This window comes from Entelurus aequoreus, linkage group LG04 (assembly GCF_033978785.1).
Source record: "Entelurus aequoreus isolate RoL-2023_Sb linkage group LG04, RoL_Eaeq_v1.1, whole genome shotgun sequence".
In the NCBI taxonomy this organism is placed as follows: domain Eukaryota; kingdom Metazoa; phylum Chordata; class Actinopteri; order Syngnathiformes; family Syngnathidae; genus Entelurus; species Entelurus aequoreus.
This window is the reverse complement of record NC_084734.1, coordinates 33,212,570-33,237,327: the sequence shown is the minus strand read 5'-3', so window position 1 is coordinate 33,237,327 and position 24,758 is coordinate 33,212,570. Positions and strand designations below refer to the sequence as shown.

The following is a 24,758-nucleotide window of genomic DNA, read 5'->3' as shown; positions in this document are numbered from 1 at the left end:
TACATTAATATCCTCCCTTAGAGATAGGTTGAGAAGCTCTGTCGTTCACAATAAAGCCGCTGCTCGTCCACATCGAGAAAAGTCAGCGAATGCCTCACTGGGGAGGTGTTTGGGGACTGTCTGACCGGAAGAAGGCCACGAGGAAGACCCAGGACACGTTGGAGGAACGCCTCGAATCCACCGGGAGGAACTAGACAGAGTGGCTGGGGAGAGTGAAGTCTGGGATTCTCTGCTTATGCTATTGCCCCCGCGACCTGACCTCAGATAAGTGGAAGAATATGGATGGATGAATATTTTATATAAAACTAATGCATTTATTTAAAAAAAAACACATCATTACTTATTTTATTTCAAATAAATTGAAATATTTTTATTTAGCATCCAGTGGGTCAATCTATTAGAACATCATTGAGTGCAGCTGGGATAAGCTCCAGCACCCCCCCCCCCCCCCCCCCCCCCGCAACCCCGAGAGGGACAAGCAGTAGAAAATGGATGGATGGATAGCCAAAGCAAGGAAGGAGCTTAATTTTTGGTGCAATTTCCTGCAGCATTTTCAGGAACTCCACCCTTAAAATCTGTTAAGCGTTTAACTACTAGTTAAGAATGACATTAGGCCAGATGCTGATATCCTGCATTATCGTCAGAGAAAGACTAAAAATATGTTGTTTTCGTGGAGGCTGATGCTTTATTTCTGATTTTGAAAAACAAAACAAACATAGCTCTATCATAGTATTTCCTGTTTACATCCATTTTTGAAGATAACCAATTAAATGTTGACCATTTCAGGCTTCTCTTGAAGCAGTGACTCATTTAATGAGCCATGCTTGCTTACTGCTGCAAATGGCTTTGATGGGAAAATAAATGTTGTCCTTTTTTCCTCCAATGCACTGCAGATGACTAACATAATACAATCTCAACTAGAAAAAAAACCTAATTAACAATAATATTTTTCTGATAATTATTTAGCTCTCTCTCTCCTCTCTCTCTCTCTCTCTCTCATGTCAATATTATTTTAATAAAACGAGAAGCATGCACAAGTAGTATATGCATTTACTTCATGCTAAGCTCATTTGGTGATATTTATGTTACAAAATTACCTTTTGTTAAAAAAACAGCCACACATGTTCAAAAGGTCACACAAGTGACAATAATGCCATCTAGAGGCAGAAAGTAGGCACTAACCAACCCTCGTTAGCTCTCAGTTTGGTCTCATTTATGAGTTGTCAGTCCTGTACACTACAGGCCATTCACACTAACAAGCGGGACTAAACCCGCTTTTGGTGTCATTGGGCGTCGTCGTCGTAGATGAAGATGTAGTAGAAGAGAGCGCAAGCCGCCAGCAAGGCCACCGACAGCATCGTGTTCTTCCTGTTTTCACCGCGTAACATCTGTAACTCCTTGTCTGGTGGATGACAACAATGTACATGTGGCCACAACATTAGGTACACCTGCACAATCTCATTATATGTTCATCTAGCAATACAACTTAGACATTAAAGCAGACCTGGGCAAATCTCTGCGGCCCGTTAAGCTTTTCAATCTGGCCCGCCAGAAATGCCCAAATAATTTTTTGGGGATCTTTAAGATGGAAACTGAAGCTGCCATTATGATGTGCAGTGATGTTTTCAAATGAGCGTAAATCTTAACTATACAAAGTATTTCAACGGTTGGAATCTGCGCTTTTGCATGATATACTAGTTGCTATGGTAATCTAATTAGTTACTATGGTAATCTAAATCACAGCAGCTCAGACGAGGCACCAAGCAGTGTGGGTGGGGAGCGTTTCCAGAGCGGCCAGCCTGAAATGCGGGTGTCAGGGACAGACGCGGGAGAACATTTTTACAACAAAGTTCTACAGCTTAGACACAGCAGATAAATCAGATCGTAGGTGTTTTTTTGTTTTTTTTACCCTTTGCGTTCATATTTTGTTGTGCTTGTTGCATTTTTGTTGCGTTTCGCTTGTATGTAAAATATGTCAATCGAGAGGGGGGGTGACGTTCATAGTCAGTGTTTTATCATTAATAGTGAATATAGTAAATCACACATTATTTTCATGTACATACTGTACATTCAGTAAAAAAAAAAAAATCATATTCTGTTTTTTGAGGCGGTCTATCATAACATTTTAGCTTTCAATCAGACATTATTGTGAGGTTTCGTATTATTGTTCCTAAAAATAGGACCCAAGCACACATACTGTACAGCAGATTTTCACAGCTTACATACATACATACATACATACATATATTATATATATATATCTGTGTGTGTGTATATATATATATATATATATATATATATATATATATATATATATATATATATATATATATATATATATATATATATATATATATATATATATATATATATATATATATATATATATATATATACACTACCGTTCAAAAGTTTGGGGTCACATTGAAATGTCCTTATTTTTTAAGGAAAAGCACTGTACTTTTCAATGAAGATAACTTTAAACTAGTCTTAACTTTAAAAAAATACAATCTATACATTGCTAATGTGGTAAATGACTATTGTAGCTGCAAATGTCTGGTTTTTGGTGCAATATCTACATAGGTGTATAGAGGCCCATTTCCAGCAACTATCACTCCAGTGTTCTAATGGTACAATGTCTTTGCTCATTGGCTCAGAAGGCTAATTGATGATTAGAAAACCCTTGTGCAATCATGTTCACACATCTGAAAACAGTTTAGCTCGTTACAGAAGCTACAAAACTGACCTTCCTTTGAGCAGATTGAGTTTCTGGAGCATCACATTTGTGGGGTCAATTAAACACTCAAAATGGCCAGAAAAAGAGAACTTTCATCTGAAACTCGACAGTCTATTCTTGTTCTTAGAAATGAAGGCTATTCCACAAAATTGTTTGGGTGACCCCAAACTTTTGAACGGTAGTGTATGTGTATATATATATATATATATATATATATATATATATATATATATATATATATATATATATATATATATATATATATATATATATATATATGTATATATATATATATATATATATATATATATATATATACATACATATATATATATATAGATAGATAGATAGATAGATAGATAGATAGATAGATAGATAGATAGATAGATAGATAGATAGATAGATAGATAGATATACCGGCCCCTCTCCGTTAGCCACCTATAATCATGTAAGTTTGATTATTAGTTTTTTTATTCAGCAAATAGACTAAATTAGCTTAATTCTGCTATTAAAATGTAATGTTACCATTGTAGCTAATGTTGCTCCCATGCATGTCCCCCTGCCGTATGTGATATATGGACTACCGCAATTTTGCCTCATCCTTCACTTTAAGCATGAGTGAAGTATGTGTGAAGAATGCACTACCGACCAGATAAATCCGAAAGAGCGAGAGATGATACAGTATTATTTGCTCACAGATGGTACTACACTACACACTGCAGCTGGTCCTAGATAGTCCCACGCAAGATTCTCACAGGCGTGAGGCACAAATACATGTGTACCTACTGTACAGTGTACATGCAGACAAACAGCTCATTAGCATAAAAGCTACAGACCCACAAAAAAGTGTGGGTTCCCAATAAGTTCTAAATTCTAGCATCAAGGCTATATTTTGGATAAAACTCTTCCAACACTATTGTGGGACCTCTGAGCCTGATTTAAAATATATACAATCATATAATGTGTAACTTTTAATGTACTAATAGGTTTTTTATTGTAGTTATAGTGTCTTCATTAGAGGACTTAATGACAAATAGATGACATAGCTTGTTGCTTATTTATTTTTTTGACCTTACTGTAAGTGAAATGTGCCCATGTGTATTATTCAAACTCTATTAAAACAATATGCTTAGTATTGTTACATTTGTAGGTTGCAATGGCATGCAGCATTTATGCAGTACCATGATAGGGAGTTTACAATAAGGTTTTGTGTATATTTTGCAGCTAAAAAAGGCTGTGGAATGCAGTTCTACATCAATGCAAACTCGGACCGCGATAAATCCTAAACATATAGTTGAAAACCAGCAAATATCACATGACTTGTGCAGGTGTACCTAATGTTGTGGCCCTCATGTGTGTAGTATGTAAATACCTATATGTAACATACCCAATTTTTTCACACTCTCGGTTATTAACGCCATGTCTTTTTCCACTTCTTGCCTGTTAAAACAGAAGAGGACAAAAATATCATGTGGTGCATCTTGAGTTGAGTCTGAGTTTATTTGGAACATGCATGCATACAACATGATACATCACAATTTACAGCTTCTCTATTCAACATGTTCGAAAAGGAGAAGGAAGAAGCAGAGCTCATTTAATCCTACCCCTTTTCCTTTACATAGCAGTTGCTAAAACTTTTGTTCACTTCCTGTTCTCAATTTATTCACAATATACTCCATAAGTAATAACAATATAAATAAATAAATAATTGGTGAAGTAAGTTATATTTCATATGGTGAGATGAGTAAGATTATCTTGAAAATGAATGGATGGATTTGATAAATTCAGAATGTTTATCATGGTTCTTCTTCTTTGTACTCTGTAAACACTTTTAAGTTTGAAGAATTTCTTGAAGTGGATCATATTAGTACATTGTTTGATTTCTTTGCCTAATCCATTCCATAATTTAATTCCACATACTGATATACTGAAGGTCTTAAGTGTTGTACGTGCGTACAAATGTTTTAAATTACATTTTTCTCTAAGATTATATTTCTCCTCTTTTGTTGAGAAGAATTGTTGTATATTCTTGGGTAGCAGATTATAGTTTATAATAGGTTTTTGATTATAGACTATTGATGATCTTCTTCATCATCTTCACCTCTCCTCCTCTGACAACTTCTTCCTGCTTCGAAACTCCGCCTTCTCCAGGTTGTCTTGGCAACGAGCCCGTCGCTCCTCCAAGCGATCGATCTAAAAGAAAATAATTACAAGATACTCATAGAATATATTTTAATGACAGCAATAAGCATCTGACTTTTGTTCGTATGAACATAGCAAAGAAACAGTCGTAGTAGGTTCGATGTTATCTGATGGGAGTTTTTGTAACGCGTACACATTTAAATAAATCGCTTTAAACCAAAAACAAGTGGAAATATGACATACATTACCTCAGTAGCCACACTTGTGTTCTCCCGTCGTCTGTCCTTTACTTTATCCATTTTTAAAGCAGAAAAACTACATTCACCTTTTAAAAAGTGTTTAAAGCAGCTGGCCACGACGAACAAGGAAGTGATTTTCTTCTTTGTTGGTTTTCAATCTTTGCACTCTGCTACCCTCTAGTGTTGTATAGCCATCAAAACCACATGTGTGTGTTTTTTTTTCTTTTTACCTCGCTGTATTTAGTTCGTTTTAACTGTTAAAAGTGATTATTCATGTAAAAAATAAAATTGTATTTTGTTAAACCCACCGTAAAGTATTATTTATAGCTGGCTGTCGAGACAGGTGAAGAGAATTACGAGTTCTTCCTGGACGTTTCTAATCGGATTAGATGACATTTGGAGACGGTTTGAGCGTCTGCTAACACTTGGAAGACTAAACCTTACTTTCTTTTCTTCTTTAAACCTCATAAAATGCCTCTTTTTGTGAACCGTGACCAGGTTTTTGCTCACCAGGTCCACCTGCTGGAACACAAACTGAGAGTAAGTGACGTAGGCGTCGAAAAAAAAATGTTTAGCAACTGAATTGCTTGTTTTTTAAAAATTGTTATTTAACAATAATTTGGTAAAATAATAAGATAACTAATTGTGTTTTTAGACTAAAGAAGAGCGGATACTGGAGTTGGAGACAGAGAATGCAATTCTTCATATAAGGCTTGCAGAGGTAAGACGATTTGTTGAGGAGGGTTAGTCAACTGGGGACCTGCGAACCAAATCAGAGACGTAGAATGTCACCAATGGCCCCAAAATTCAGTTCAAATCATTGGGGTGAATAATGTTGTTAAAAACAGTAGAAAACTCTTCTTATGTAAAGGATTTTTGAAGAAGGTCCTTGATAACCAAAGTGGGTAGAGTGGCAGGAGAGTACAAAACCAGTGAAGTTGGCACGTTGTGTAATTCGTAAATAAAAACAGAATACAATGATTTGCAAATCTTTTTCAACTTATATTCAATTGAATAGACTGCAAAGACAAGATACTTAATGTTCGAACTGAGAAACTTAATTTTTTGTTGTTGCAAATTATCATTAACTTAGAATTTAATGGCAGCAACACATTGCAAAAAAGTTAATACAGGGGCATTTTTACCACTGTGTTACGCGGCCTTGCCTTTTAACAACACTCAGTAAACATTTGGGAACTGAGGAGACCAATTTTTGAAGCTTTTCAGGTGGAATTCTTGCCCATTCTTGCTTGATGTACAGCTTAAGTTGTTCAACAGTCCGGGGTCTCCGTTGTGGTATTTTACGCTTCATAATGCGGCACACATTTTTCAATGAGTGCGGATCTAGTACCCACACTCTTTTACTATGAAGCTACGCTGTTGTAACACGTGGCTTGGCATTATCTTGCTGAAATAAGCAGGGGCGTCGATGATAACGTTGCTTGGATGGCAACATATGTTGCTCCAAAACTTACATGTACCTTTCAGCAATAATGGTGCCTTCACAGATGTGTAAGTTACCCATGCCGTGGGTACTAATACACCTCTATACATCACAGATGCTGGCTTTTGAACTTTGCTCTAATAACAATCCGGATGGTTATTTTCCTCTTTCCACGACGTCCACAGTTTCCAAAAACAATTTGAAATGTGAACTCGTCAGACTACAGAACACTTTTCCACTTTGCATCAGTCCGTCTTAGATGAGCTCAGGCCCAGCGAAGCCGGCAGCGTTACTCTGTGTTGTTGATAGATGGCTTGATAGAATGCATAGTAGAATTTTAACTTGCACTTACAGATGTACCAACAAAATGTAGTTACTGACAGTGGTTTTGTGAAGTATTCCTGAGCCCATGTGGTGATATCCTTTACACACTGATGTCGCTTTTTGATGCAGTACCGACTGAGGGATCGAAGGTCCGTAATATCATCGCTTATGTGCAGTAATTTCTCCAGATTCTCTGAACCTTTTGATGATACTACGGACTGTAGATGGTGAAATCCCTAAATTCTTTGCAATAGCTCGTTGAGAAATGTTGTTCTTAAACTGTTGGGACAATTTGCTCACGCATTTGTTCACAAAGTGGTGACCCTCTCCCCATCCTTGTTTGTGAATGACTGAGCATTTTATGGAAGCTGCTTTTATACCCAATCATGGCACCCACCTGTTCTCAATTAGCCTGTTCACCTGTGGGATGTTCTAAATAGGGGTTTGATGAAAATTCCTCAACTTTCTCAGTTTTTTTTGCCACAGCTTTTTTGAAACATGTTGCAGGCATCAAATTCCAAATGAGCTAATATTTGCAAAAAATAAATGTTTCCAGTTTGAACGTTAAGTATCTTTTCTTTGCAGTCTATTCAACTGAATGTAGATTGAAAAGGATTTGCAAATCATTGTATTTTGTTTTTATTTATGATTTACAAAACGTGCCAACTTCACTGGTTTTGGGTTTTGTAATATGTAATACAGTAGTCCCTCAACAAGGGATGTAAAGATAAGCGGTAATAATGATGACCGCGGTAAAACTCCAGACGGTAGATATTACAGTTTTAAATGAAAATTATCAAAAAACCGAGATTGATAACTGCACTTTGATAAACTCACAGTCTGACTGGCGCCAACATGAAAACAAGAGCCATTAACGTCTTTCCCCATTAAGAAACGACATACCCCAATCCAAACTTATGTAAACACATTGCTGTTTGAGCAACTAAGGTATTCAATTGTGCACATTGAACCTACAAGCTGTGATCTTTTAGTGTATCTCAGAGTGATCGATCTTTCTTCAGAGGAAAAGAGACGCAGGTGTTTTTACGGTGCATTCAAGTACTGCCGAACGGAGTAGGACAAAACGCCGACCAGAAATAATAAATAATAATAATAGATTTTATTTGGAACACACGTTTTTTTTAAATACATCTTAAAGTTCGACAGTACAAACCAATATTTAAAACAATAAAAGCTTAGCCATTAAAACATAAAATAATAACACTAAAACACTACCAGTGAAGCATATAATAAACACAAATCAAGCAAATTAGTGGGTTTTCTGTCTATTTATTTTAGTTATGTTTAAAAAATATCTTGGTTAAAAGATTTCAGTGTGTATATAAATACTATTTTTTACACAGTCAACAATGCCGCAATAATATTTTGGTCACAATAACTATAATATGTAACTCTTTTATTGTTACATCCCTAACCTCAATTTACTAGCTTAATTGGTTCTGCAAGGAACCTCTAAACTAAAAGTACTTGTATCTTAAATCAGTGTCTCCCATCAAAATGTATTAAAATCAATTTAATTGGTGCATGACCCCCCAAAACATCACAATTTTAACACGTAACTTGCCTTTTAAGAAGGAAAAACAACTTTCTTATAAGACATATTGTATAAAAACAATGTAACAACTACTGTAGTTTATACTGCACATATACCTGTGTGTATATATATAAATATATATATATATATATATATACACATATACAGTGCATGTGGAACGTGTTCACTGCGCTTCACCTTTTCGACATTTTGTCATGGTACAGCCTTATTCCAAAGTTAATAAATTAAATTTTGTCCCCAAAAGTCTACACACAATACCTCATAATGACAATGTGAACACATTTTTTTTAAATTTTCCAAATTTAATAAAAACAAAAAACAGCCTTTGCTCAACACTGCACCTTTGGCAGCAATAACAGCTTCAAGTATTTTTGAATAAGATGCCACAAGCTTGGCACACCTATCTTTGGGCAGTTTCGCCCATTCCTCTTTGCAGCACCTCTCAAGCTCCAGCATAGGAAGTGTTGGTTTTCATCCAGGATGTCTCCATACATTACTGCATTCATCTTTCCCTCTATCCTGGCTAGTCTCCCAGTTACTGCAGCAGAAAAACATCCCCACAGCATGATGCCTCCACCGCCCTGCTTCACTGTAGGGATAAAATTGGCCTGGTGATGAGCGGTGCTTGGTTTCCTCCAAACATGACGCCTGACATTCACCCCAAAGAGTTTAATCTTTGTCTCATCAGACCAAATAATTTAGTTTCTCATGGTTTTAGAGTCTTTCATGTGCATTTTGGCAAACTTTTTACTCAGAAATGGCTTCCGTCTACAATACAGGCCTGATTGGTGGATTGCTGCAGAGTTGGTTGTCCTTCTGGATGGTTCTCTTCTCTCCACAGAGGAATGCTGTAGCTCCGACAGAGTGACCATCGAGTTCTTGGTCACCTCCCTGACTAGACTATGATGAATGCAGCACTGTACAAAAACATCCTGGATGAAAGCCAACACTTTGCATCCAACCTGATGGAGCTTGAGAGGTGCTGCAAAGAGGAATGGGCGAAACTGCCCAAAGATAGGTGTGCCATGCTTTTGGCATCGTATTCAAAAATACTTGAGGCTGTAGTTGCTGCCAAAGGATCATCAACAAAGTATTGAGCAAAGGCTGTGAATACTTATGTACACTTGATTTAATAGTTGTTTTAGTTATACTATACATGCTAAATACATATACAAACATATTTTGTCATTGCCTTAATGGGGTATTGTCTGTAGAATTTTGAGGAAAACAATGAATTTATTCCATTTTCGAATAAGGCTGTCACATAACAAAATGTGGAAAAAGTGAAGCGCGGTGATTACTTTCTGGATGCACTGGGTACAAAACAGTTAGATTCCAATAATAAGGTCAAGCTCCAATGAAACTTAACGTAATGTTTCAGTCCTTGGGGAAACTGCATCAAGAGCATGAAGAAAACACCAAAGCCCTTAAACATCAACAAGAAGAAGAGGAGGAGAAGAAGATCACTTGCTTAGCAATCGCCAAACTCATTTCTGACGTCCAGGTATATCATGAACACAAGGAATACTGTACACACTAATCGGAGATACGATGCTCTTACATTTTGCTCAATTGACATTTTTCTTTTGTGCTGCTGATGTCAGGCTTTGAAGCAGTGCCTTAGTGAAGTTTTTGCAGTCTATGTGAGTTTTGCTACTGAGCTGGACGAGCAGAGCAAGCAGCTTCAGAAGGAGCTGACACAACAGGGCAGCTGTTCTCTGAAAGGATGCAGAGGAGATGAGAGTCAAAGTAAGGGTGTAAATGTGCGCAACGCCCACACAAACATTACACTTAGACAAACTTTATTGATCCACAAGGGAAATTGTTCCACACGGTAGCTCAGTTACAAAGGATGGAAAGGATAATGCAGGTATTAAGTAGACTAAAAATGTACCATAGTAGCAATATACGTTTGTACACCATTTACCTGTTTTTCACTTTTTGCCTCTTAACAATATTGTACCTGCTCGTGAACTAGTTGAACTTCACACTCCAACCACAGGGAGGCGACGCATTGTTATTAATTTTTCTGAATCATAAACAATAAATAAAACTTATATCACACACGGATTAAAGATGCTTTGAAATCCAACCAAACAATACAAATACATTGGTGTAAAGAGAAAATGTGCATACATATGGGGAATATGCGACTATACAATTACAGTACATGCTGTATACAATATACATACATATATATACTGTATATATATATATATATATAAATATATATATATATATTTCAATATAATTTGACTTATAACCTATGTAATTTAACTGAAACATTCAGTTTTTTTAAAGGTTAAATGTACAAAAAGTATAAATGTTCACAATTTTGCTGATGCAAACTACCTTATAATATAATAATTGTACATTCTACATAACATGTTTATATAAAATGTTGATTATTTAAAATATGTTACATTATAATGGAATATTATAAAGTGTGATGTCTGTGCTATAATAGCTTGTTTTATTTTTAAAAATTTTCCTTTTTTTGCATTTGATTTGTTCATGCATCTTTTGTTTGTTTTTTGTGCAATTTTGCTGTTTTACAATATGCTACAATATGATGTAATATAGAGTGTGGCATCTGGGCTATAATAGCTTGTTCTTGTTTTTGTTTTTTTAATGTTCCTGTTTTGCATTCTATTTGTTAATGCATATTTTTGAATAATTTTTAATATTCATTTTTATATAGTGTTAGCCTGAGTAGGTCCATTTTTGCCACGATAACATGGTTGCTCTTTCTGGTCTGTTAGCCTCATAGGAATGAATGCGTGAACTAGAGTAGTCCTTTCTTAAATGTTGACCTCCGCATGACAATGCCAAATAGTAGTAGATTATCCCTCCTCATGTTATATGTAGATGACCACATCGTTTGTTAACTTGTTCTTGTGAACTGTTTCTGTGCAGATTTACAGGCCCAGTTGACGGCTCTGGAGCACTCTCTGGAGGAGGAGCGGGTGAAGTGCAACGTGGAGAGGCAGAGAAGGAAAAACCTTCATAACACGCTAGTGGTGAGGCTTGTTCAAGTCTTGTCAGTGCGTCCATCAAGTGTTAGGTGACAATAGGGGGAACACTTTCATGTTGCAGGAGCTCCGAGGGAACATCCGTGTCCACTGCCGAGTGCGTCCCCTTCTACCTTTCGACCACGTCCAGTCCCCGCTTCTTGGGTCAGGGTGCGTCTTTCGACCCCAAAAAACATTGTTGAGTTACAGGTGTGTTGATATGATGGTTTTCACTTTCAGGCCGGTGTCCTTGGAGCAAATTGTGCATGTGATCAGTGACGTAAGTTTCATCGGCATTTAAACTTTCCTACAGTCACACGTCCTTACATACTTTCCTACAGTCACACATCCTCACATACGTCCTCTTGGTGTGTTCCAGGACACAGTTCTAGTCAACTGCATGAAGGCGGGAGTGCCAGCTCAAAGCAAGATGTTTGAGTTTGAGAGGTACAAAAATCGTATAAACTTTTCATTTTAATGTTTGAATCACGGTGTTGTGATTCCTCCAGGGTGCATGGCCCAGAAGATTCCCAGGAAACTGTATTCGAAGAGATCAAGCCTCTCCTTACATCTGTGCTGGATGGGTAAGTGTCAAAAAGTAGGGGTGTCCCGGTACAACTTTTTCACTTATTTTACCGTACCGATATTGGATCCTTAATTGAGTAAATTAGTTCATTATTAATTAGGTAATCAGCCTTAATCATACATCAATTTTTTATTTTGTAATGTTAGAGAGAGATTGATGGAGTGAAATTAGTCAAACAGAGAACAATTGTAGGATTATTAAGTGTCTGGAATTAATTTATGATGTCATTTAGTTTTAGTGGAGTGGTTATTTTTCTGGCTGACACCTTGAGGCCGCAATAATTAAGTTAAGCTCTTGACGCAGTAAGGCGAATGATGTGGACCCGCTTGTTACTGGATATGTTCTATTACGCTTCTGCCTTTGAGACTTCTATCTGTAAGTAATATGCAACTATAATTATTGATACCTGTTTATATTGTTTTAGACTGAAATATTGTTCAATTAAGAACACTTATTACGTATGTCTAGCTTGTGTGCTATTGTGTGCTTACCTGTTGTGTAGCTGCTGCTCCTAGTAGCCTATAGCCTACCATTTTTACCTTTTGTTAGTGACTTCACTTAAATACAAACCTTGTGTTCTTATTGGTAGGTATAGGTTATATTCATCTATGTGACTTTTGACCGGAAGTGGTGGTCAACCAAACCAACATGGCTACTGTGCAGCAAATAGCATGCACATTATCTGAGTATGCAAGGGGTCTAGATCTTAGCGCTAAAAGCAGATACGAGCAGAAAGCAAACAATGCATTGGAATCGATCCCTGTACGTGATCAAAATAAGATTTGTCGAGTGATCTCATGGATTATCCTTTGACAGCGTTCACCAGATGTCGAACTATCTGGTGCTCTTGCGAGGATACGACTTAGCAAACAAACTGCGAGAACCACTCGATAGCTTTGATTTACTGTTTTTATTTTCCTATTATGTTAACCACTAATTAAGATAATCAAACACATCACTGAAGACCTGGCTGGTTGTTAAGGAAAGGTGAAGAAGTGATCACAGCTCACTATAATTGCATGACCGAGTAAGTTTCGGCCATGTTGCTTTGTTGATGTTGCCCACGTCATTACGAGTATGCGTGGTTTTCTTTGTCATCACTGAAATATAACTATAGATCTCAAAGTTGTGTAAGTGTTAAATGCTTCATTTATGATTGCTGCCTTTGGTAAAAGCTTAACTCGTTTTAGGTTTATCTCACATTTGCTTTCTTTTATTTAGACTCGTCGAGTTAGTGCTTTACGAAACACTCGTTACGAAAATGTGTTTTAAGAACTCAAAAACAAGTTAAAATACAAATAGTATCAAAATAATACTTAAATAGGAAATACTAAAAATTGAAAGTATATCTAACAAAGTGATTACTGTAAACTTGTGCGTTCTTTGACTCTGCACCCTTGGACTGGAGTGCTATATTCAAAAGACACTTTTCTTGTCGTCGTTTCATAAAATCTTGCACTCTTTTGCCCTTCTTGATTACCTCTCGAGGAACTCCAAAGAAACTTTTATCCTTTTCACGATTTGGATGGTTCCAATAGCCTAAAACAATGCATCAGAGGGCATTTTTCTTCGAGAAAGGCAAAATGCCGCCCAGAACGCTTTGACAACAGACGCTTTCTTGACCATCACTTTGAGCCTGGCATATTTAATTAGATGGATGTAAGGTCAGATGAATACAACCTATTTAGATGATATCGGGCGCAGCAGGACTGCTTCTATCACAGCGCTTGTATCATAGATTTTTGATACAAGCCGATATCATCCCATACTTGTGTTTTTGCTGGTATCGGACTAATATTAATATTGGATCGGGACACCCCTATCAAGCAGCAACACAAGTGTAGTGTATAGAGTCATTCATTCATGTACGCTTGCAGCTACAACGTATGCATCATGGCATACGGGCAGACAGGAAGTGGTAAGACTCACACTATGATGGGATCCCCTGCGTTGGGCGGCCACTCAGGGCTGCAGCAAGGAGTCATTCTCAAGGCCTCCGCGGAGTTATTTCGGTAAAACATCCATTCACTGTAATCTCATCAGGTGTTCAAGTTTGAATGAAAGTTAGCAAGTTAACCTATGAGGCAGGCTGATCTCCGAGAAGCCTCCCTCCAGCCACACGGTGGAGATGTCGGTGATAGAGGTGTACAACAACGATGTGTTGGACCTGCTGTCTGGAGACGAGCAAGCGAACGTCAGCGCAGTCCATCGCCGGGAAAGCGTCTCTACATCCTGCAGTTCCAGCCAGGTCTCCTCCCTCACACAGGAGTAAGAACACAGCTGCTTGTCTATCTATCTACCCACTTTATATACATACTACTGTATGACAAACATATAATTGTACCTGTCAAGTGTCAACTCTTCCTTTTCCCCGGAATAACTACCGTATATTCCCCTACCGTATATTCCTCTTCTTTCGTCTTCATCTTCTTCTTATTTTGCTATTAGATGTTTGCCTTTGCAAAATTACTTCAATGTGAAGTTTCTCATAAAGTATGTTACAAAAACACAATTAAATCACAGTTATAATGCTTAAATAAACTAACATTAAATTATTCCAAATTAGGGCTTAAGGGGACTATTGATTGAAATACAAAGGTGGGTCGAAATGACCTCATTACCCAGATTGCTTTTTTGCTAATTTCAGACTAAATAAATGTTTTTTACGATAGTGTTGAACATTAACTTGCCTTCAAGGTTATTTTCAGGGTGAAAACAAAGGCAACAGTAAGTGACATTGGTGGGAAAAGTACCAATTGTATTGTCCAATTATATTTGGAAAATCATGAATACTGTAAAAACTGGGAAGTTTTGGGGTTTAAAAATACCAAGTTTTATTATCCTAATCAAGACACATGCTTTAACGGTGGAATGGTTTGAATTAGTTGTAAAAAGTGGGAGGAGTAGTCAAAATTAAAAAAAGCAAAAATCTATGAAAATTATGAATTACTCTAAAACCGGTAATATCACGGAACGTTTGTTGAATGAGCCCGCGTGTCCTGAACGCGCTGAACGTTTTGATGCTTGAACATAATTGTTTACAAATGTTCGCACATTTGGAACGAATTGCATGCGAAACGTCTTGCTCTGAAACAGTGAAGAAGTTCCACACGATTGACGCCATGTTTGTTTACAATGAGCCCAAGGCAAGTTTACAGCATAAGTGGGAGAAAAGGAGCATTTCATTTGCTCACCCTAACCCACCTAAAGCACAGTAAAGGTAATCTTGATTTATTGTAATGTTTTTGTTGTTTTTATTAATCTGTTGTTAAGCTGTTTCTAATGGTATCAGATGTATCTGTGTGACATCATTATTCCTCATATTGGACAATAATTATCTGTTTGATATTTATTGTGCACCTCAATTTGATTTGAAATGTCATGATCAATGTATAATTTAGTGAATTTGCCTCTAGTTAGTTAGATTATGATGATAAAACACATTGGAACAATTTTATGCAAAATAAGTTTTTTTTTTTAACAATATAAAGCAATGTAATATTATACAATTCATCAAAAATAATTCCCTTATGACGGACATACAATTATTTTAGAAAAAGTCACTCATGCAAAAGCTCAAAAAAAGTAATGTAACAAAATCATAAATATAAAAATGTCAGCAAAACAACAAAAATAACAAAAATGTGCTAGTTGATTGGACAATAAACTGCAATAAAAGTATCCATCCCAACGCACTGGTATCAATCCGATACAAATACCCACCTATCGATATTTCAATTGATACACCCACTGGTATTGTCATTGTCTGGGGCTGCATGAATGCTGCTGCCACTGGGGGAGCTCCAGTTCATTGAGGGGAATCATGAATTTCAACATGACCGTGTGAAGTAAAAATAGCCCAAACACACCTCCAAGCTGAAGACGAAGGTGATGAAGGTAACAGACGGTATATCAATCAATCAATCAATGTTTATTTATATAGCCCTAAATCACAAGTGTCTCAAAGGGCTGTACAAGCCACAACGACATCCTCGGTACAGAGCCCACATACGGGCAAGGAAAACTCACCCCAGTGGGACGTCAATGTGAATGACTATGAGAAACCTTGGAGAGGACCGCATATGTGGGTAACCCCCCCCTCTAGGGGAGACCGAAAGCAATGGATGTCGAGTGGGTCTGACATAATATTGTGAAAGTCCAGTCCACAGTGGATCCAACACATCAGCGAAAGTCCAGTCCATAGTGGGGCCAGCAGGAACCATCCCGAGCGGAGACGGGTCAGCAGCGTAGAGATGTCCCCAACCGATGCACAGGCTAGCGGTCCACCCCGGGTCCCGACTCTGGACAACTAGCACTTCATACGTGGCCACCGGACCTGTGCAACTCCCCCTCCATAAGGGAGAGGGAAGCAGAGGAGAAAAGAAAAGAAAAGAAACGGCAGATCAACTGGTCTAAAAAGGGGGTCTATTTAAAGGCTAGAGTATACAAATGAGTTTTAAGATGGGACTTAAATGCTTCTACTGAGGTAGCATCTCTAACTTTCACCGGGAGGGCATTCCATAATATTGGAGCCCGAATAGAAAACGCTCTATAGCCCGCAGACTTTTTTTGGCCTCTGGGAATCACTAATAAGCCGGAGTTCTTTGAACGCAGATTTCTTGTCCGGACATATGGTACAATACAATCAGCAAGATAGGCAGGAGCTTGACCGTGTAGTATTTTATACGTAAGTAGTAAAACCTTAAAGTCGCATCTTAAGTGCACAGGAAGCCAGTGCAAGTGAGCCAGTATAGGCGTAATATGATCAAACTTTCTTGTTTTTGTCAAAAGTCTAGCAGCCGCATTTTGTACCAACTGTAATCTTTTAATGCTAGACATAGGGAGGCCCGAAAATAATACGTTACAGTAATCGAGACGAGATGTAACGAACGCATGGATAATGATCTCAGCGTCGCTAGTGGACAAAATGGAACGAATTTTAGCGATATTACGGAGATGAAAGAAGGCCGTTTTAGTATCACTCTTAATGTGTGACTCAAACGAGATAGTTGGGTCGAAGATAATACCCAGATTCTTTACCGAGTCGCCTATGAAATCTTTTGTGAGGGTGTACAAAAACCGAGGTAGCAGTGTGTATAAGTGTACTTTCAAAAGTATTGTCCCTTGAAAAGATACAATAAAATGTTAACTCAAGTACCAACATAGAAATCAATGCAACTTAAGAAGCATCTTAACTGTTCTTCCTTCTGCAGGCCTGTAAGTGATACTTGTGACGTGACGCACATCATGACCAGAGTGCTGAAGCTCAGAGCTCATTGTCCCACTCTAGTGCACGCCGACTCCTCACGTTCCCACCTCATTGTCACGCTCACTATTTCTTCCAAGAGTCCAAATGCTCGAGTCCTGGGTGAGAATGTTACTTTCTCTCTGAGATTTGAAGCGAGACCTTCATCCATGTGCTCTTCCTCCTTTAGCACGTAGGCTGCAGAGCGCCAAGAAGAGCATGCAACACCCCACACAGGAGCGGTGGAGCCCACGGGAAGATAGCCTTGGAAGCCCCGCCTCTTCCCCTTGTCCTTCCCCGTCACAGTCTCCCTGCACCTCCCCAAGATTGGGCACCACCCGGGCTGTGTTCAAGACCAAGCTGCAGTTTGTGGACCTTGCAGGGAGTGAGTGTGTTGGTGAGGAGGTAGAAATACCTGTCTCATGTACACTTGAACACTCACTTACCACAAAGTTGTGTGCGTCAGATATGACTGGAGTTTCAGGCGCAGCCTTGTGGGAGGTGTCCTGCATCAACCGCAGTCTCTCTGCCCTCTCAGACGTCCTGGGCGCGCTGGCCGAGCAGAGATCTCACATCCCTTACAGGAACAGCAAGCTGACACACCTGCTCAAGGACGCCATAGGTAGTAAGACTTCCAACAAAAACATTTTTTGTTGGACCAACTTTCAATTTCCTTCTTCCAGGTGGCGACGCAAAGCTGTTGGTGATGCTATGCGTGTCTCCAACACAACGCTACTTCACCGAGTCCCTGCAGACTCTGGGATTTGGTGCACGGGCCCGCCAGGTCCAACGAGACCCATCAAGGAAGAAAAGCAACACATTGAAAGTTAAGTGAGGGAAGAATGAGAGAAATTCAAGCCAACATCCAAGGAAATATACACACTGCGAATGCAACAAAATAATTTTCATTGATCAACCAACAATTCAGAACCTTAAACGGTATATCATATTTTACTACTTAATCACTTGTCTATGTAGTGCTACAGTTGCAGTTTTTATCTATAATAGTTAAGCAATCATCATAAAAGAGTAACTGCACTTTTTTGGAATTTTGCCTATCATCCACAATCCTTATCAGACTTAGACAACATTTTATTTATCCTCAAGGGAAATTGTTTCAAACAGTAGCTCAATTACAAGAGGAAAAGAAAGGATAACTAAACACTCTCGAGGGCACAAAAAAGAGGATTAAATGATAAATCAAATGTAGTCGACGGCGTGGCGAAGTTGGTAGAGTGGCCGTGCCAGCAATTGGAGGGTTGCTGGTTACTGGAGTTCAATCCCCACCTTCTACCATCCTAGTCACGTCCGTTGTGTCCTTGGGCAAGACACTTCACCCTTGCTCCTGATGGGTGCTGGTAGAGCCTTGCATGGCAGCTCCCTCCATCAGTGTGTGAATGTGTGTGTGAATGTGGAAATACTGTCAAAGCGCTTTGAGTACCTTGAAGGTAGAAAAGCGCTATACAAGTATAACCCATTCATCATTTATAACAACACGAAAGAGATTGTAAATAACAACAGCAGCAATAGAATGGGACATCTTAAAAAATAGATAAATTACAAGTAAGTCCATCCATCCATCCATTGTCTACCGCTTGTCCCTTAATACAACTTGAATATACATTATGAACAAAGAAAGGTGTGGTAACGTTAAAGCAGATTAGTAATAGACAAGAATGATCTATTACCGACACTCAGCATCAAGGGTTGGAATTAGGGGTTGAATCACCAAAAAATGATTCACGGGCGCGGCCACTGCTGCTGCTCACTGTTCCCCTCACCTCCCAGGTGGTGATCAAGGGTGATGGGTAAAATGCAGAGAATAATTTCGCCACACCTAGTGTGTGTGTTACAATCATCGGTACTTTAACTTACTTTAACTTAAGAGTGTTTGTACAGCTGGATGGAGTGCGGACTGAAGGAGTTCTTGTAGCGTTCACTATAGGAACCAAGCTGGAGAAGCCTGTTGGAGTCTGAGCGCTGATGTTCTTTAATTGTCTGGTGGAATGAGTAGGCAGGATTGCCCATGTTGCACAGCAGTTTGTCCAGTGGCCTCCTGTCATTCACTGAGACAAACGCAGCCAACTGCGTGCCAATAGTTTGGCCGGATTTTCGGATCAGTTTGTACAGCTGACTTATGTCAGTTTTGCTGGTGCTGTTCCCACAGCCAACCACAGCAAAGTACAGGAACTGGCTACCACAGAATGATAGAAGATCTCTAACAGCTTGCTACACAGATTTAAGGACCTGAGCTTTCTCAGGAAGTATCCAGTCTGCTCATGCCCTTCTTGTATACTGCTTTGCTGCTGTCCTTCCAGTCCAGTTTGCTGTTCAAGTGGACTCCCAGGTACTTTTCGTGCTTCTCAGGCACGGTACTTCTAATACTTATGTGTGTTCTAAATTTAAAAAAACTGCTAGTAATAAACTATAAAGCAATAAAAAAACTTCCAACAACACTCAATTTACATGCCGTGACCTGCGTATTGACCAAGTTAGAGTGACATTGTTATTTTAAAAACTAACACAAAGGAACTACTTTTCTGGCATAGTGAAATATCACCTTGCTCACACTGCTCCTCTGACCACCAGTGAGTAGCCAACTACCAGCTACTAGCTTGCATGAGCATTGAGCTGCTTCTGCTGCTGCTGTATTGCCCTTAATTTTTTTAAAGTTTAGATTTTACAACATTTTATAAATCATGCGTCTCACCTGTATAGGAGAAAGTTGTGGCATCAAGCAGAGGGGTTAGTCAACTTTGAAAATCCACACGCTACCAGCTTCCTACTACATGGCTCTCAACAAATGGAACACAGCATAAGAAGCATTTTGAGGTGAAGGATTATTCTGAATTCAACAGCCCAAGCAAAAGTCCTGAAATATACAATCAGTTGGCATCCCAGTGAGAGCAGAGATTGTAAGTGCATAAAAACGTACGCTATAGTTTACTATGCACTCTGTGAAATTAATGCGGCCAGAAAAAAAGTTTTGGTAATGCTTAAAATGAGCAAAATACTGTAAATATTACATGTTATCATTAATGTGCTTGCTACTACATTACATGCTGGACATACTTGCTGCATGTATATAAAAAAAACGGTGTTCAAGGTTTTTAGAAGTCTTTATAAACAAAATAGATCATATCCCCATTACCTGCATTGTTAGCCACCTCTTGCTGTCAGTGTTTTATGACTTAGAATGCACAGAAAAGGAAAGAGGAAAGCATGTGTATTCTTATCTCATGTAAGGATTGTGAATGATGTGCAGTTCCTTTTTAATGGTTTTAGCACTCAAATAGATGTGACGAACAATTTGACCCTTGGTCACTCTGAATTGTCTTTGGAAAGGCAAATACTACAATAAAGTGTCACAACTCCTTAACCACTGCCCTAGCTGTTGTTGACCCGAGTGGATTGGCAGCAGGATATCCGGTGCTCAGACACATACCTGTGAGGATCAACTTACACCCAGATTTTGCACAAGGCAAAGTCACACAGTCCACAAGTTGTTCAAACGGCTCACTTCACTTACCGCTGGAATAGGCTGCAACGGAGTAGGCTTTACAGTATTTTCTGATTTGGCCTTCCTGTCAACTGACATACATGATAATGTTTATTCATAGGCAGCAGGGCTGTCCCTAGGCTTTGTGTGGCCCTACACAAAATGTAGTTTGTAACCCCATTATGGTCTTTAATATTACTTATTTATTATTATTAAACTCCTGAAGGGCCCCAACCACACCCTTAACATAACGTCACGACACTACATACACACTTAATGTGCATCTATTCACTAAAAAAATTATTATTGCCTTTATTTTTTGAAAACTCGCCTTTTAAACACATGTAAAAAACTAAATAAGGTTTTTCCTTGCAACTTATAATGTCTCCAACATTTTCTATAGGAAATAACTTTAATAAGGTTTTTAATATTATAAAGATTGTATTAAGATCCCGTATATAGATTATATGATTGTAAACCAATTTCTTCTTACATGAATGCACTCCCACCCATCAATCATTGTATCTGTCCATCTATACATGTGCCAATCTTCCCATTGGGATGACCCAAGCACATCTACTGTGCTTCCGGGTCATGATCAGAAAGCCCACAATATTTACATGTGTATGTCTTAGTTTCTTCATCAATAATGTGTTTCATCAAGCGTTTGAACCAGTGGTGTCGTTAGGCCTTTTTAGGGGGGCTTATGGCTGACTAAATATTCTCAACCCCCCCTCCAAAAATTATCTGGTGTTATTTTATTTCTCAATCAATTAATCAATCTGTCAATTAAATTGTATTTATATTGTGCTTTTTGTACATTAAAAAAATGCAACACGGAGTGCTTTACAGACTTAAAAACAATGCCTCGATGACCCACCTCCTCCCATCATCAGTCACATGCACACACACACGCACAGAGGAGCCAGGTGAAAAAACACTAGCACGGGAGCCGTCTTCACCAGAAAATCACTAGACCATGGCCAACAAGATGCTGACACAAAGCACTCGCGATAGCCATGGCTGATAAAAGCCCTGATTTTGGGGTATTTCTTTTATAATATAATGTCGACAAATTCGACATAAAGTAGCCTGAATGTGAACTTTAATAACCATACAACCTTTCATTATTTACTTAAACACAATTATAAATCTGTCAAATTTCTATTTACTTCATAGTGTAAGGTAGAGATTATCTGATTCATGTAGAATTAGCATTAGTGAATAATGATCATAACAATATACCATTATTTTAACTATTATTATCGTTGATGCGTCTAATTGATGCATAAAAAAAATTGTGATGCCCCTTTTCCAAACTTTAATGAAGGTTCCTTTTCGGATAAAACAACTGCAAATATGTGATGCATTACATTGTATCGTATGCATGTTCTAAATAAACTGAAACTGAACTGAACTGAATGCACCACAATTATGTGCTATGAGATGCAAAAGTCAAACTTAAACATAACTTTGTATGACGCTGCCACAAATAGATGTATCATGTTGTTGGAGCCAGTTGGAGCCTATCTATATTATTTATTTATTAATTGTTTGACAATGAAATCAAATAATGTCAAGAATGATGTTAATGAATTATTGGATGTTTTAGATTTCATTGTGATTGACTGATTGTTTTCAGCTGCTCACGCTCCTACTGGTGAGCCACTTCCTCCTCCTATAATTAAGAAGACAGGACAGCTGGGTGCTCTTTGTCTGTCTATCATGTTGAAGGAGTGAGGAGTGAAACAGTTTGTTTACCGCTAAACAAGCCACGCTAAAACAACTTATTTTGAAGCCACGCTAAATAAGTTATTTTGATTATGTTGAAAGTCAACCACGGAGAATATTTTTTGTTTGTGAAAATAAATTATGATAATTTTGAATCTAGAAATATCTCCGCGAGTGCTTATTAAGGAATTTAGTGAGTCAAACACCTCCTCCTCAAGACTACTCTGCATTACTTTATTTTTATTTTTTCAAACCTTTTTGGAACGCAAGAGTAGCCGTTACAAGTAAACAAACTCCACTGAAGACCCAAAAGACCAAAGCAAGATCGCGCTGCACCGATGACAGCCAGCAGCCCGCGGGCCGTGAGTAAAATCAGCCATGATGACGTCATGAATGAACGCGCCGCTGCGCTGTATGGAATCAAAGGAAAGTTGCAGATTGTGGATGTGAAATGCAATAAAACAGGATGTTGGAAGGACATTTAAGAATGAAATAAGTGGACATTAAATTGAGCTGTGTGATTATCTGGAATGATGTCTGGCACACCTGAGACGGCAGCTGAGCACGACGACATGCTGAGAACGCGCATTGCTTCGCGCAGAGGCAGACTGGGCGCGTGCACGGGGAGTCTAAATGAAATAAAGACTTTGATGACTGATGTTAGAAATGCTGATAAAGTCAATGATGCATTTGAAGCATTTAAAGGAGCTGTGGATGAATTTAAAAATGCTCACAACTTTGTGCAATAATTCTTATCAGAAGAGGAAAAGGAAAATGATTATTATGACTGGTATGAACCCAGAATAATACATTTGAATTATTTCATGAAAGATGTTGAAACATGGAAAAGAGAAATTGCACAATCAAAAGTTGGACCACTGGACAGCATATCAAATGTATCTCACAAATCAAAGTCTGCCACTGGATCAAAAGCCTCCAGATGTTCCTCAGTATCCTCAGAATTAAAAATGTCCAAAGCGGAACAAGCTGCCACAATGGCTCGAGCTGCTGCACTTAAGGAAAAACACACCTTGCAACTGGAGGAAACAAAACTTAAAGCAAAGATGGAGCAAATGCAACTGGAGGAAACAAAGCTTAAAGCAACTGGTAACCCACTGGCATATCAGTCTTTTATCCATGCATTTGAACACTTGATTGAAGACAAGACTGATAATGATCAAGACCGGCTCTACTACCTTGAGCAGTTTACCTCTGGTTTGCCAAGAGACTTGATTCGCAGCTGTTTGCACATGGAAGCCAGTAGGGGCTATAATGAAGCAAGGCGCCTCTTAAAAGAACATTTTGGAAATGAGATGAAGATTTCGGGAGCTTACTTGGAAAAAGCCTTGAATTGGACAGTGATTAAAGCTGAGGATGGGAAAATGCTGCATGCATATGCACTGTATTTGAGAGGATGCTGTAATGTAATGCAAGATTTACAGTATTTGGAGGAACTTGATATCCCATCGAACCTAAGGCTAATTACATCCAAACTACCCTACAAACTCAGAGAAAGGTGGCGAAGCACAGCTTATGAGACACAACAGAGAACTGGCAGGAGAATCAGATTTAACAATTTTGTGGAAAAGCATGCCAAGATGCTTTTGGATCCGTTGTTTGGAGACATTCAGGACCAAATAACAACAATGAAAAGGCCTCTTCCAAGAAGCACAAGTGGATTAAAACCAATCAGAGGCAGGAACAGCAGCTTTGCTACTTCAGTAGCTGTGAATACAGAGTCACCAACATGCACTGTAAAACAATCATCTGTTCCACAACAACCTGCTCAAACCACACCCAGTGGTATCATCCCTTTATGTGGATATTGTCATGGCAAACATGCTCTGATTGACTGCTCACAATTCAAAACAGCCACATGACAAGAAGGTTGAACTTTTAAGAAGGCATGGATATTGTTTTGGTTGCCTACTAAAAGGTCATCTAAGCAAAAATTGTAAAAGAAGATTAATGTGTCATGTTTGCAAAATGAAACATCCTACTGTACTTCATATTCCAAGTGAAAAAGGCCCAAGGCAGGAAAAGCAAGCGAAGCCCACTGCTGAGACAGAAGATACCCCTATAAGCATTGCTCTTGTTTCAGCCGGTGATGCAACCGGGGCCGGGAAAGACTGTGCACTTTCAATCGTGCCAGTCAGAGTTAAGGCCGGGAAAGGGAACAGCTATGTTCAGACCTATGCCTTCCTCGATCCAGGCAGCACGGCAA

The 24,758-nt window shown here is 38.5% G+C and overlaps 2 protein-coding genes across 4 annotated transcripts; one reads left to right on the top strand and one right to left on the bottom strand.

The window, feature by feature from the left end:
* Positions 1 to 455: 455 nt before the first annotated feature.
* On the bottom strand, positions 456 to 5,610 carry ccdc167 (coiled-coil domain containing 167). Its single transcript, XM_062044640.1, has 4 exons — positions 5,128 to 5,610; positions 4,839 to 4,930; positions 4,125 to 4,177; positions 456 to 1,402 (listed from the first exon to the last, which is right to left on the bottom strand). The coding sequence occupies exons 1-4, from the start codon at positions 5,176 to 5,178 to the stop codon at positions 1,284 to 1,286; spliced, it is 315 nt and encodes a 104-aa protein (XP_061900624.1). The 5' UTR covers positions 5,179 to 5,610; the 3' UTR covers positions 456 to 1,283.
* Positions 5,299 to 23,446, top strand: kif25 (kinesin family member 25). 3 transcript variants are annotated; one of them, XM_062044637.1, is made up of 15 exons: positions 5,299 to 5,658; positions 5,774 to 5,839; positions 9,844 to 9,966; positions 10,067 to 10,211; positions 11,379 to 11,482; positions 11,559 to 11,638; positions 11,714 to 11,753; positions 11,853 to 11,920; positions 11,983 to 12,057; positions 13,937 to 14,071; positions 14,148 to 14,327; positions 17,273 to 17,427; positions 17,495 to 17,701; positions 17,771 to 17,926; positions 17,988 to 23,446. In XM_062044637.1, the coding sequence occupies exons 1-15, from the start codon at positions 5,590 to 5,592 to the stop codon at positions 18,137 to 18,139; spliced, it is 1,755 nt and encodes a 584-aa protein (XP_061900621.1). In that variant the 5' UTR covers positions 5,299 to 5,589; the 3' UTR covers positions 18,140 to 23,446. The 3 variants fall into 3 exon arrangements, with proteins under 3 accessions (XP_061900621.1, XP_061900622.1, XP_061900620.1); XM_062044638.1 differs by having other exon boundaries at positions 11,559 to 11,644; positions 17,495 to 17,689; XM_062044636.1 differs by having other exon boundaries at positions 11,559 to 11,644.
* The last annotated feature ends 1,312 nt before the right edge of the window (positions 23,447 to 24,758 follow it).

Coding starts and splice junctions, on each gene's coding strand:
- ccdc167 (XM_062044640.1), bottom strand. CDS start 5,178: ATGGATAAAGTAAAGGACAGACGACGGGAGAACACAAGTGTGGCTACT. Junction 4,931..5,127: donor ACACAAGTGTGGCTACTGAG/GTAATGTATGTC, acceptor ATTTTCTTTTAG/ATCGATCGCTTGGAGGAGCG. Junction 4,178..4,838: donor AAGTTGTCAGAGGAGGAGAG/GTGAAGATGATG, acceptor CTGTTTTAACAG/GCAAGAAGTGGAAAAAGACA.
- kif25 (XM_062044636.1), top strand. CDS start 5,590: ATGCCTCTTTTTGTGAACCGTGACCAGGTTTTTGCTCACCAGGTCCAC. Junction 5,659..5,773: donor TGCTGGAACACAAACTGAGA/GTAAGTGACGTA, acceptor TTGTGTTTTTAG/ACTAAAGAAGAGCGGATACT. Junction 17,428..17,494: donor TCCAAATGCTCGAGTCCTGG/GTGAGAATGTTA, acceptor TTCCTCCTTTAG/CACGTAGGCTGCAGAGCGCC.